Source organism: Peromyscus californicus, unplaced genomic scaffold, assembly GCF_007827085.1.
Source record: "Peromyscus californicus insignis strain IS unplaced genomic scaffold, ASM782708v3 Scaffold_3__1_contigs__length_106647218, whole genome shotgun sequence".
NCBI lineage: Eukaryota > Metazoa > Chordata > Mammalia > Rodentia > Cricetidae > Peromyscus > Peromyscus californicus.
The window spans coordinates 49764105-49777345 of NW_026294551.1; the positions used below are offsets into that span (position 1 = coordinate 49764105).

The following is a 13241-nucleotide window of genomic DNA, read 5'->3' on the forward strand; positions in this document are numbered from 1 at the left end:
TATTTAGCTGGGTGGTGGTGGTGGTGGTGGTGGTGGTGGTGGTGGTGGTGGTGGTGGTGGACCATGCCTTTAATCTCAGCACTCGGGAGGCAGAGGCAGGCGGATCTCTGTGAATTTGAGGCCAGCCTGGTGTACAGAGCGGAATCCAGGACACGTACCAAAACTACACAGAGGAAACCCTGTCTCAAAAAAAACAACAACAAAAAAAAGGTTTTTAATTTATTTATGCGAATGGATATTGTACCTGCATGCTTGTCTGTGCCCCATGTGTGTGCCTAGTACCCGTAGAAGGCATTAAAGGGTGTCAGGTCCCTTGGAACTGAAGTTAACAAACAGTTGTGAGCTCTCATTTGAGTGCTGGGAATCCAACCTGGGTCCTCTGAAGAACAGCAGTTTAACCACTAAGCTCTCTCTCCAGTCCCTGGACTTGTTTAGGTTGACGCCCAGCTGAGCCAAAGGGAAGTCACTCCTCTGACACCTCTGCCCCATTCCCAGGATGACCAGTGAACATACCAAGAAGCATATTCTGGTGGGTTCGTCCAAGCTTTCAAGAGGGTCTAGTTTTTTCTGCTCTGGTTCTCCAGGGCTACTAACTGGCCGGTCCACTTCTTCCTCTTGGTCCCCTCGCTCATCCAGCTCCAGGTCTCCATGTTCAGTCAGAGTGTTGATCTCCTTTTTTGAGGAGTACAGCATGATGGACAGAATCTACACACAAAGTCAGGCAAGCAGAGCAGGGAGATGAGTTCAGTGAGCGAGAAAATGATATTGTGTGGTATTGTGTTCCCCAAAATATTGTGCACTCTAATAAACTTATCTGGGGCCAGAGAACAGAACAGCCACAATATTAAACATTGAGGTTAGGCAGTGGTAGCACATGTCTTTAATCCTATCACTTGGGAGGCAGAGATCCATGCGGATCTCTGTGAGTTTAAAGCCACACTGGAAACAGCCAGGCATGGTGACTCACGCCTTTAATCCCAGCAAGTGAGGACAGAAAGCAGAAAGGTATATAAGGCGTAAGGACCAGTAACTAGAGCTGGTTAAGCTTTTAGGCTTTTGAGCAGCACAGTTCAGCTGAGATTCATTTGGATGAGGACACAGAGGTTTCTAGTCTGAGGAAACAGGATCAGATGAGAAACTGGCAAGGTGAGGAAGCTGTGGCTTGTTCTGCTTCTCTGATCTTCCAGCATTCACCCCAATATCTGACTCTGGGTTTGTTTTTATTAATAAGACTATTTAAGATTCGTGCTATATGACATAGTTCTTTAATCCTGTAAGGTTCTATGAGACTTATCCTAACTTTAAGATAGCAGAGTTCATATGGAGAGTATGTGATTAGGAAAGGGACATGAAAGCATGTTCAACTATACTTATAATAGGACTTGAGTTCAATTCCTAGAACCCACATGGCAGCTCACAAACATGTGTAACCGAAGTCCAGGGGAGCTGATGTCCTCTTCTGGCCTCTGTGGGCACCAGGCACTCAAGCAGTGCATACATAGTTGCAGGCACACCACCACACATACAATTTCCCTTAGACCTAAGCAGAGCCTGTAGCAGTCAGAGCTGGTTCTTCAAATGCAGGCATCTGTGAAGTGAGGGTGAGGGGCATGGCACAGCCTTGTAGCACTGCCCCATATACTAGAAGCTAGCACCTGACCTTGAAAAGCCTCTGGGAACCATAAGAATTCCGCTAAGAAACATCTGAGGCCTCAAAGGAGGAACAATAAAATGAAATTATCGACTGAAATCCTACATAAGATAAACGTGTGGTCATATTTAGAAACCGATTTTAGCTCAAAGGAACTTTATAGGGAAATAATAATTCAAAAACACATTTTATTATCATGATTTAATGGTCAATTATGTGTTTCCACAAAATACTTCTCCAAGGTTCTTTGAACAAACACCCAATTCATTTCCTGCCAGGGGAGGACAGGTGTCAGGATCCCTAATTCAGGAAGAGGGAATCAAGGCTGGGTTTAAGAGCGGCACGGAATGAGAGTGCACGGGGAGGAACTGGCCGGAACAAGCTAGCTCTGCTCCCGGGTGAGGGACGACAGGGCAGCCCTCCCTCACCTCCAGGTCCCGGAGAAGCCAGGTCTTACTGAAGCCGGTCCCTTTGCTGCACTTCTTCACCAGCAGCTTCAGCAGGTCGCTCTGGAGGAAGGTGGCATGGGTCTCTTCGAAACCGTGAGCCTGCCAAGAGAGGGATTTGCAGGTGCTACAGAGAGAAGGCTAACGTCGGCAGCGCTAGCCTCTTCCGGAGCTGATGGTCCAACTGACCTTCCAGGGAAAATTCCAGTCAGTAAGAAAGCTCTTGAATCTTCCCCATGAGCCACACTGCCCCTCGTTCACTCTGTGTTCTTTCACTAAACAAACGCTTCTGAAACCCATTTTTATGTCACTTCCCTCTTTCCTTTCTAAAAAGGCTTGAGGCTCAAGTCCAAGCACTAACCATGGCTGATGGGGTCCTACAAGGCTCTCTGCCTGCTTCTTTGGCCTCATCCCCTTGGCTGCACTATCTTAAAGATCTAGAGGTCCTTCTGCTCTGTGACCATCATGCCTGGTCCACTTCAAGGCCTGAAACTTGCTATTCTTTCTATCCATGTTACCCAAGGCTAGCTCCATATCTGCCACCTCCAATTTCCCCCTTTCCAAAGGCTTTCTGATGACTGTATGGAGGCGATGCCTCCTCTGGCTTGGCAGACTCTAAGCCTCATGAGAGCACGGCCCTTCTTTCCAGCTCACCACTGTACTTGGCTCTTGGTGGGCAACAATATCAACTGACTGAGTACTCGTGGTGGTGCACACCTTAATCCTAGCATTTGCGAAGTAGAGGCAGGCAGACTCTGAGTATGAGGTCAAGCTGGTTCATATAGTAAGTTCCAGTCCAGTCAGGGCTACCTAACGAATACCGGTCTCAACAAACGAAACTGAATATGGATTTCGGAGCTCTGCCATCAGGAAGTTCATTTCCCTTCTCTATTATAGTGGAAACAGTGAAACACACCACACTGTGAAACATGTCAGAAACTAAACAACTAGCAGATGGATGGTCTCAGCTGACAATAACACCTTCTCAGGGATGCCCACAGCTGGAGAGCCAAGCAGGCAAGTCTCTGGTGGTGCCTGAGTTGTCCCCCTGGCCACCATCCAATGACCTCCCTACCAGAGTCATCACTGAACACTTCAATGTCAAGGGGCAACAAACTTCAGCTGAGACCCTTTCCAGGACAGCTCTGTAAGGAAGAGCATCCTGCAAGTAACCTCAATGTATTTCCTTGAAAGATCCTCACAGCCCTCCAGCCCACTAAGGCCCCCAAAGTCATCAGGGGTCAGGGCTTCTCTCCACCCCAAATACCACTCAACTCTCACCTAGCTGCTTCCTCCCAGCCTAATGGTCACATTGATCCCTTGAAGCTCCTTGGGATACTGGCTCCCTTTATTCCTCCCTCAATTCCTGTGATAACCTAGAGGAGCTCCTGTTGGGCATGAAGTGAAAAACATTTCAGCCCAGTTTTCTTCCCCCCAGACAGGATTATGTTTCCGTGAAGCCACAGTATCAGAGTCCATGAAGCAATATTTAAAAAACTGAGAGGGCTGGAGAGATGGCTCAGCAGTTAAGAGCACTGACTGCTCTTCCAGATGAACCCAGGTTCAATTCCCAGCACCCACATGGCAGCTCACAACTGTCTGTAACTCCAGTTCCAGGGGACCTGACACCCATGGCAAAACACCAATGCACATAAAATAGAAATAAAATTAAAAAACAAAAAACAAAAAAACTGAGACTTGCCAGGTGGTGGTGGAACATGTTTTTAATCCCAGAACTCTGGAGGCAGAGGCAGGTGGATCTCTGTGAGTTCAAGGTCAGCCTGGTCTACAAAGTGAGTGCTAGGACAGCCAAGGCTATACAGGAGAAATCCTGTCTCAAAAACAACAACAACAAACAAACAAACAAAATAAAAACTGAGACTCAAAACACTGGGAAAATTCTTTCTTCCTTAAAGTTATCCTTGTATAAGGTCTCAAGCATTTCTAAAAAGAACCCATTGTTAACCATTCTTCCAAATCAGTTGGCATTTCCTCCTTGTTAATCCCCTGCAGATGTCAAATCACAGGTAGGCTTGTGCAGATGGAAGAGGCTCACCATTACCTTTAGTGTTTTATATAAACCTTTGAGGGCCAAGGACAGGACCCAGGTTGCTTCCACTGCCTCGGGACAATGGCTGTCCATGTTGGTTTGCAGAAGGTGACTGGCAATAAAGGCAAAGTGTTGGGAGTACTGGCTCAGCTGGGCCTGCGAGGTGCCACACTCTTGTCCTCCTCCCTTCTGGACCAGCTGGTAGTCCTTCACTGAAGCATCATGTCACAAAGGAAAGAAAGGCACAAAGGGTACAGTTAGTGTCCTCTGCGGCCAGGCTTCTCCACAGGTCTCACTTAAGCAAGGACTGCAGAAACAATCTCCCAGCCTCAGGTGTAGCCACTGTATTTAAGCCCAGTTTGCAGCAGGTGAACACAAAAGTGGTACAGGACCACTTGTCCATGGGGAAACCATGAGGGACAGACAAGTCACAATGCAAAATTCTTATTACTATGTACAAGCTGGTCATCATCAAAGGTGTTGTGATGGCTGTTCTTGGTTGTCAATTTGATTACATTTGGAATTAACTAAAACCCAAGTGGCTGGGCACACCTGTGAGGGACTTTTTTCTTAATTAAATCATCTGAAGTGGGAAGAACTACTTTAAATTCAGATCTTTTGAGGTAGGACGATACACCTTTAATCTGGGCCACACCCTCTGCTGGCAGCCTATAAAAGGACAAGGAAGAAGGAAGCTTGTTCTCTGTCTGCTGGCCCTCAGTCTCCCTGGCATGTCCATCATCCCTTTACTGGCATTAGAGCCTGCTTCTTTGGGATTCTGGTATATACTGAAGATCAGCTGAGACATCCAGTCTCATTGACTGAACAACTACTAGATTCTTGGACCTTCTATTGATAGAGAACCATTGTTGGACTAGCTGGACCACAGCCTGTAAGTCATTCTCATAAACCCTGCCCCCTCTCCCCACCCATCCCCCCATTTCATCCTATCAGTTCTGTTCCTCTAGAGACCCTGATCAATGCAGATTTTGGTACCAGAAGTGGTTCTAGAGCAACAGAAGTATAAGGATGAATTTAAGTATCTAGACTAGGCTTTCCAATTTGCCAATACCTACAGTTACTGAAGCCCCTCCTAGAAGCTCAGAGTTCTGAAAGCCTATGGTGTGAACTATTTTACAAACTAAAGGAGACAAGTGCATTTGATTATCCTAATTCAACAACTGTGATGGGAAAGGCCACAGATTTGGTGACTCTGTATATAAAACTTTTGACAATCTGTGAAAACATAAGGAAAATGATGCTGGTTGGTTGCTCCTGCATCTCTGGATAAACTGACAGAGGAAAAGAATGAGCCCCATGATAAAATTAACCAGCTCCTAGCATCTCAAAATATGGTGAGGGACACCAATGAACGTAGTGATACAACAGACCATTCCAGAGGTGCATAAACAGTCTACAAGTTTCTAAGTGTGCCCTGAGAGTGAATTGTCTCTCCAGCAGCCACAGAGTTTGTTACAGAAAATCAGAACAAAGCCCTCACTATAAGCTTGGCTGAATTACAGCAAAAATTCAAGTCCTAGCCTCAGAGGGAGTTGGTAGTTAAAATTAGGGCATTAATTGGTAAAAATGGGATACTGTAACTTGGGGTGGAGACATGTGGGAAGACTCCATTGAAGCTGAGAACTTTGAATCCTCAGAAGGGTTTGTCTCACCTGAAGAAGTAGTCTCTCCACCCTCGGCAGATTTCACTCCCACCCCCTGAAATACTGCCCTTTTCACGTTTGACTGAGGAAATTAATCCTTCATTGTCTGCTAAACCAGCAGTGGCTTTCTCTGAAGATGCAGGAAAGGCAACACTGATGTCCTCAGGGTCTATCAACAGCTGCCTCTAGACCTATAACCAGACTTAAGGCTAAGCAGGCTCCTAGAGGGGAGATAGAAAGTGTAGTCTATAAGTAGGTGTGCTACAATACTAAAGAACTCAGTTTGCTAATTCATTCAAGCAGAAGCCTTGGGAGTGTGTGCAGGAATGGATTTTAAGGGTGTGGGCTAATGGCAGAAGGAACAAAAGTGGATCAGGCTGAGCACTGATTAAGGCCCACTGAGTGGAGAATCTAGGCTTAATATGGATGCTCAGACAGTTAAAGGCATCTCAAGTTTGTTTTAATGGTTGGCTGAAGCATTTATCAAGAGATGGCCTACTGAGGAGGAGATGGAGATACCGGCTAACCCTTGGCTTAGTGTTGATGAAAGGATTTTTTTTTTTTTTGGTTTTTCAAGACAGGGTTTCTCTGCGTAGTTTTGGTGCCTGTCCTGGATCTCGCTCTGTAGCCCAGGCTGGCCTCGAACTCACAGAGATCCGCCTGGCTCTGCCTCCCGAGTGCTGGGATTAAAGGCGTGTGCCACCACCGCCCGGCTGATGAAAGGATTTTAAGACTCGGGGAAAGTGCAGTGCTAGAGTGGGTACACTGTGTAAACCCAATCCCCCACAAGGGAGGCTGAGAAGCCACGCCCTTCAGGGATCCTGTAAGATTCGAAATGGTGAGGGGCACCAGCACACTTGAAGAGCTTTGTTGTCCCCTTTTCCTTGTGCCAGACCTTGGGGTTGGAGATGCTGCTGCTCAGTTGGATGGATCAAATGTTATGGGTTTAACTGGGCCCCTGAAGCAGCAGGGGCCAGGTGGCAGTACTGAATGACCAAAGGCAAGGTGATGGTAGTTATTATAATGGGCAGCATTGACAAAGCAGTGTTGATAATGGCCTGATCCATAATGGGCAGCATAGGCAAAGTGATTTTTATAGTGGCATGACTTGTATGGATCTTTGATACTGGCTAGTCAATCATGGTGTTTCTAGGCATCAGATAGTTAAGAAGCCTACTGCATTCTTGTTTGATCTGTATAAAGAGGGGGAAAAAATCTCAAACAAATGAAAGAAAGGCTACATTGGATTGTGGCAAAAGGGAATCTCAGCCCATAAACCAATTTCCAGATGAGCCAGTTTGCAGACCCAGATCCCCTTGGATGAAGGCACTACCAGTTCCCCTGAGGAAGGACCTTGATAAAATAACCTAAAAGTTTTACTGTTAGCCTCTTTCCAGCCCTTCCCCAGAGGGGCCTCTTGTCCTTTACAAGGGTAACTGTTCACTGGGGGAAAGGACACAATTGGACTTCCCAGGGTCTACTGGATACTGAATCTGAACTGACGCTGATTCTGGGAGACCCCCAAGAAACACTGTGGTCCTCCAGTTAAAGTGGGGGCTTATGGAGGTTAGGTGACTATTGGAGTTTTGGCTGAAATCAAACTCAACAGTAGGTTTAGTGGGTCCCTGAACTCATCCTGTGGTTATTTCCCCAGTTCCAGAATATATAATTGGGATAGATATACTTAGAAGTTAGCAAGATTCTCACATTGGTCTGTGAAATGGGGGTTATTATCATTGAAAAGGCTAAATAGAAACCTTTAGAATTGCCTCTGCCAGAGAAAATAGTGAACCAAAAACAGTATCATATCCCTGGAGGAACTTCAGAAATGAGTGCCACCATCAAGAACTTGAAAGACGCAGGGGTGGTGGTTCCCACCACATCTCCCTTTAACTCTCCTGTCTGTCCAGTGCAGAAGACAGATGGATTGGGGAGAATGACAGCTGACTATTGAAAATTCAATCAAGTAGTGATTCCAATTGCAGCTGCTGTACCATGTGTGGTGTTCTTGAGCAAATTAACACATCTCCTGGTACATGGTATGCAGCTATTGATTTAGTAAATGCCTTTTTCTTGGTACCTGTCCATAAAAACCACCAGAAACAACTTGCTTTCAGTTGGTAAGGCCAGCAGTATACCTTCACAGTTTTACCTCAATACATATTAACTCTCTAGCCCTGTGTCATAACTTAGAAGGAATCTTGATCATCTTTCTCTTCCACAAAAAAAAAACAAAACAAACAAACAAAAAAACACATTGGGGCAAATGATTGACGACATTATGTTGACTGGACCAAGTAAGCAGGAGGTAACAACTACTTTGGACTTATTGGTAATAACACATATGTACATCAAAGGATGGCAAATAAATCCAACCAAAATTCAAGGGCTTTCTATTTCAGTGAAATTTTAAGAGTCCAGTGGTGTGGGGCATGCAGAGATATTCCTTCTAAGGTGAAGGATAAGTTATAGTACCTGGCCCTTCCCACCACCAAGAAAGAAACACAATGTTTGGTTGGCCTATTTGGATTCTGGAGACAGCACATTCCTCACTTGGGTGTGTTACTCTGGTCCATATACCAAGTGACTTGGAAAGCTGCTAGCTTTAAGAGGGGCCTGGAAAGGAAAAGGCTCTTCAACAGGTCCAGGCTGCTGTGCAAGCTGATCTACCTCTTGGACCATATGATCCAGCGGACCCGATGGTACTTGAGGTGTCAGTGGCAGATAGGGATGCTGTGTGGAGCCTTTGGTTCCTATAGGTGAATCACAGTGGAGGCCCTTGGGATTTTGGAACAAGGCTCTATCATCATCTGCAGACAACTACTCTCCCTTTGAGAGACAGCTCTTGGCCTACTGTTTTGACTTAGTGGAAACTGAACATTTCACAATGGGACACCAAGTTTCTGTGACCTGAGCTGCCCATTGTGAACTGGGTATTATCTGACCCACCAAGCCATAAAGTAGGATGTGCACAGTAGAAATCCATTATCAAATGGAGGTGGTATATACATGATTGGGCCAGAGCAGGTCCTGAAGGCACAAGCAAGTTATGTGAAGAGGTTGCCTAAATGCCAATGGTTTATATTCCCATTACAATGCTGTCTGCTGCCAAGCATGTACTTATAGTCTAAGAGGTATGCCTTATGATCAGCTGACTGAGGAAGAGAAGACTAGAGCCTGGGTCACTGATGGTTCTGCACGTTATTCAGGTACCACCCAGAAGCGGACAGCTACAGCATTACAACCCCTTTCTGGGACAACCCTAAAAGATACTGGTGAAGGGAAATCTTCACAGTGGGCAGAACTTTAGGCAGTACACATGGTCATACATTTTTCTTGGAAGGAGAAATAGCCAGATGTGTGATTATTTACTAGGAACTTAGAAAGAGCAAGATTGAAAAATTGGTGAGAAACACATTTGAGGAAGAAGTGTGTGGATAGATCTCTCCAAATGGAGAAGGATGTGAAGATACTTGTGCCCCAAATAAATCATGGGAGTAAGTCATGTAAGTCACCATGTAAGTAATCAAAGGGTGACTTTAGCAGAGGAGGAGTTCAGTAATCAAGTAGGTAGGATGACCCATTCTGTGGATAGTCAGCCTCTTTCCCCAGACATCTCTGTCATGGGCCCATGAACAAAGTGACCATGGTGGAGAAATAGAGGCTATGCATGGGCTCAACAACATGGACTTTCACTCACCAAGGCCGACCTGGCTACACTGCTGCTGAGTGCCAGATCTGCCAACAACAAAGACCAACACTGAGCCCCAGAAATGGCACCATTCCCCAGAGTAGTCAGCCAGCAACCTGGGGGCAGGTTGACTACATTGGACCTCTTCCTCTATGCAAAGGACAATGCTTTGTCCTTACTGGAGTAGATACTTATTCTGGTTATGGATTTGCCTTTCCTGCATGTGCTTCTGCCAAAACTACCATCCATGGACTTACAGAATGCCTTCTCCACTATCATGGTATTCAAATAATCCCTCAGCAGCCAGAGAAATATATACTACAAACAGCAACAAAGATAACAGCAGCAGGCCTCATGCCAATTCACAGCAGAATGAGTGCAAGCCAGAGAACAACAGAGAGACATCTTTAATTCAAAGAAAAAAACTATTAGGGGCTGGGGAGTAGCTGTGATGGTAGACTGTTGGCTTAACAACCACAAGGCCTAGGGTTTGGTCTCCAGCACATTAACCAGGGGTGGTGGTACATGCTGTAACCCCAGCACTGGAGGCAAAGGCAGAAGGACTACAAGTCCAAAGTCACACTTGGTTATATAACAAGTTCAAGGCAGCCTGTGCTATGTGAGATCTACACACACACACACACACACACACACACACACACACACACAGAATAGCATAACAACAAATAACAAAATATCTCTCAGAATATTTTTATCCAGAAAAGTTACGTTTCATAAAGATTTTACTTTTAATTATGCGTATACACGTCTGCCAGTGTGAGGGTTTGTATATATAAGTACAGTGTTCATGGAGACCAGGAGAGAGTGCTGGGTCCCCTGGAGCTGGAGTTACAGGTGGTTGTGAGCCACTGGATGTGGGTGCTGGGAACCAAACCTGGTCCTCTGCATGAGCTCTTAACTGCTGAACCATTTCTCCAGCCCCAGAAAAATAATCTTTCCAAGACAAAGTCAGAACCAGGAGTGGCAGTGCGCACCTGCGATACCAGCACTTGGGAGAGAAAGGCAGGAAGACTCCAACTTCAAGGCCAATCAGGCTATCTGGTGAGAGTCAGTCTCAAAAACAAGGCCGAGGTCAGAACAAATATTTTCCAGACAGATTTTTGTGGCCAAGGACATGGACTAAAAGAAATGCTAAGGAAGTGTTTCACACCAGGGAAAATTATACTAGACCGACTTCTGAATCTACAAAAGCAATGAAGAACACCAGAAATAGTAAATGTGTAATTGAGTATGCACTGTTTTCACTTAAAAATCTCTGTAATAATAACTCACATTGCAAAGAAAACATTATTTACTGTGAGATTTACATCATGTAGAATAAAAAGTATGACTACAATAACACAGAGTGAGGCAGACATGGGGCACAAATGCACTATTTCTACACAGTTGTAAAGTGGAATAACACCTGAAGACAGACAGTACAGGTGTGCAGAACAAACCACAGGGCCATCTCCCAAGTGCTGACTAAAGTACTCACTGCTGTGACACCAGAGCAACAGAGTTAGCACCAATAGCAGACATGAAATGAATCTTTAGAAAACAGGAAAAGTCAATCCAAAAGAAGGCAGGAGAAGAACAAAGAACCAAGAGCAGAGACAAATGGAGAATAAGCAAGGAGACAGCAGACTTAAACTCAATCAGCCATCAAATGCCTGAATAAGTATTGAAAGGAAGGGACCGTCATACTGGATTAAAAAGAAGACTGACCATGTGCTATGTATAAGAAATCAATTTATGTGTTCATTATGCTTATTTATTACTATTTTGTCTGAGACAGGGTCTCATTACGCAGTCCAGACTGGCCTCAAACTCACTTGCAGGCTGATTTTGATTGTGTGATTCTCCTGCCTCAGTGCTGAGGTTACAGACATAGACCATGACACTCTGCATAAGAAATCCACTTAATTGAAAGATTTGAGCTGTTGAGAGGGTTCACTGGATAACGGCATTTGCCACCAAGCCTGATAATCTGAGTTCAATCCCTAGGGCCTCAGGTTATGGTGAATGAGAAGTGACTCTCACAAGTTTGTCCTCTGATCTCCACATATGTGTGTATGCACATGAGCATGTGTGTGCGCACACACAAATAAATAAATGTAATTTAAAAAGATTAAACAATCACATGCAGGAACAAGAACTGAGGCATCTTCATTGGTTCATAGCACACAAGGATTAGACTATTTTCTTCCATTCTTAGAAGACATAATTATGCTTAGGACCTGTTTTCCTTTTCCTGGTTTTGACGTCGACAATTACAGCTCTATTCTTCTCAGTGAAGTGCTTCAAGATGATCACATTATGGGGCTCATTGGCGTTATCCATATAAACACAGCGGGTTCCCACACAGAGGACCTAGAGCATTGATGCAGGAAGAGGCACTTAGTTAGGCACAAGCTCAGTCCCTTTTGCATGCTCTTCTACAAGCACACATGGACAGGGGGTCTTCTCATCCCCAAGTCCAAAGGATTGTGTGCAGAGCTGGCACACAATTAGTTTAGGTGCTTGTCATGTAGCTCCTCATCCCAGTCAGATGAGGCATACAAAATGAGGAAGATCAACATGAGTGCCAGAGTTAAGTTCTCTGAAGTTCTTTATAACTGAATACATTCTAGTTACCTACTATTCAAAGCTAGTAAAATTAATCCAATGTCTAACTATTGACAATGCAAGTCTAACAACTGCACAATTCTGAAAAATATATCAAGACTATAAAAGCAAATCATGCAACTAAAAAAATTTTCCAAAACCATTACAGACACATTTGTATGTATGTGAGTGTGTGTGTGTGTGTGTGTGTGTGTGTGTGTGTGTATGCACATACTCTAGAGACATGGACGAACAGGCCTTCAGATGCTGTACCTGGGGGAAGCCGACAAGCACCAGCAGGGTAAAGATGTTGGTATGCTTCAGCTGGAAAGGCAGCTGCTTGATGCAGTGATCTGTGAAGGTGGCAATGACGTCCCGCCACAATGGGGCATTATTGAGTGACCGAAGGATCTCTGCCATGGAGCAGGCCCAGTCCAAGCCCACTCGGCTAGAAGGCAAGATATCCAATGTTAGGTGGCAGTGTGTGAGGCTACACCTTCACAAACATCACAGCTCAGTGTCCTAGGTAGAGTCAGACTCATGCAAAGAACCATCCATTACTTAGCTTAAAAACTACCAGAATGATGCTTTTCACATAAAGGTAAGTGAAAACAACAACAAAATCAAGATCTGTTACTTATTTTTTTTTAAAGGTTTATTTATTATGTATACAGTGTTCTGTCTGCATGCCAGAAGAGGGCGCCAGATATCATTACAGATGGTTGTGAGCCACTATGTGGTTGCTGGGAATTGAACTCATGACCTCTGGAAGAGCAGCCAGTGCTCTTAACCGTTGAGCCATCTCTTCAGCCCAAGATCTGTTACTTATATACTCAGCCTACAAACTCAATCTACAACTACATTCTCAAATATCTCTCAAACAGTGGTTCTCAACCTGTGGGTCATGACCCCTTTGGGGGGGAGTGAACTGACCCTTTCACAGAGGTCATCTAAGACCATCTGAAGGGCTGGAGAGATGGCTCAGAGGTTAAGAGCACTGGCTGTTCTTCCAGAGGACCCAGGTTCAATTCCCAGCATCCACATGGCAGCTCACAACTGTCTGTAACTACAGTTCCAGGGGATCAAAAACCCTTACAGAGACGTACATGCAGGCAAAACACCAATGCACATT

The 13241-nt window shown here is 45.0% G+C and overlaps 1 protein-coding gene across 2 annotated transcripts in view; it reads right to left on the reverse strand.

Annotated features, from left to right (window-relative positions):
* Window positions 1-13241, reverse strand: part of Zzef1 (zinc finger ZZ-type and EF-hand domain containing 1) — a 131682-nt gene that overhangs the window by 17588 nt on the left and 100853 nt on the right. For both annotated transcript variants that reach the window (XM_052756186.1, XM_052756185.1), the window contains exons 41-45: window positions 12383-12557; window positions 11743-11875; window positions 4160-4359; window positions 2080-2199; window positions 514-705 (exon numbers count right to left, since the gene is read on the reverse strand). In XM_052756186.1, the coding sequence (XP_052612146.1) occupies window positions 514-705; window positions 2080-2199; window positions 4160-4359; window positions 11743-11875; window positions 12383-12557 (820 nt within the window). The remainder of the gene's footprint in view (window positions 1-513; window positions 706-2079; window positions 2200-4159; window positions 4360-11742; window positions 11876-12382; window positions 12558-13241) is intronic.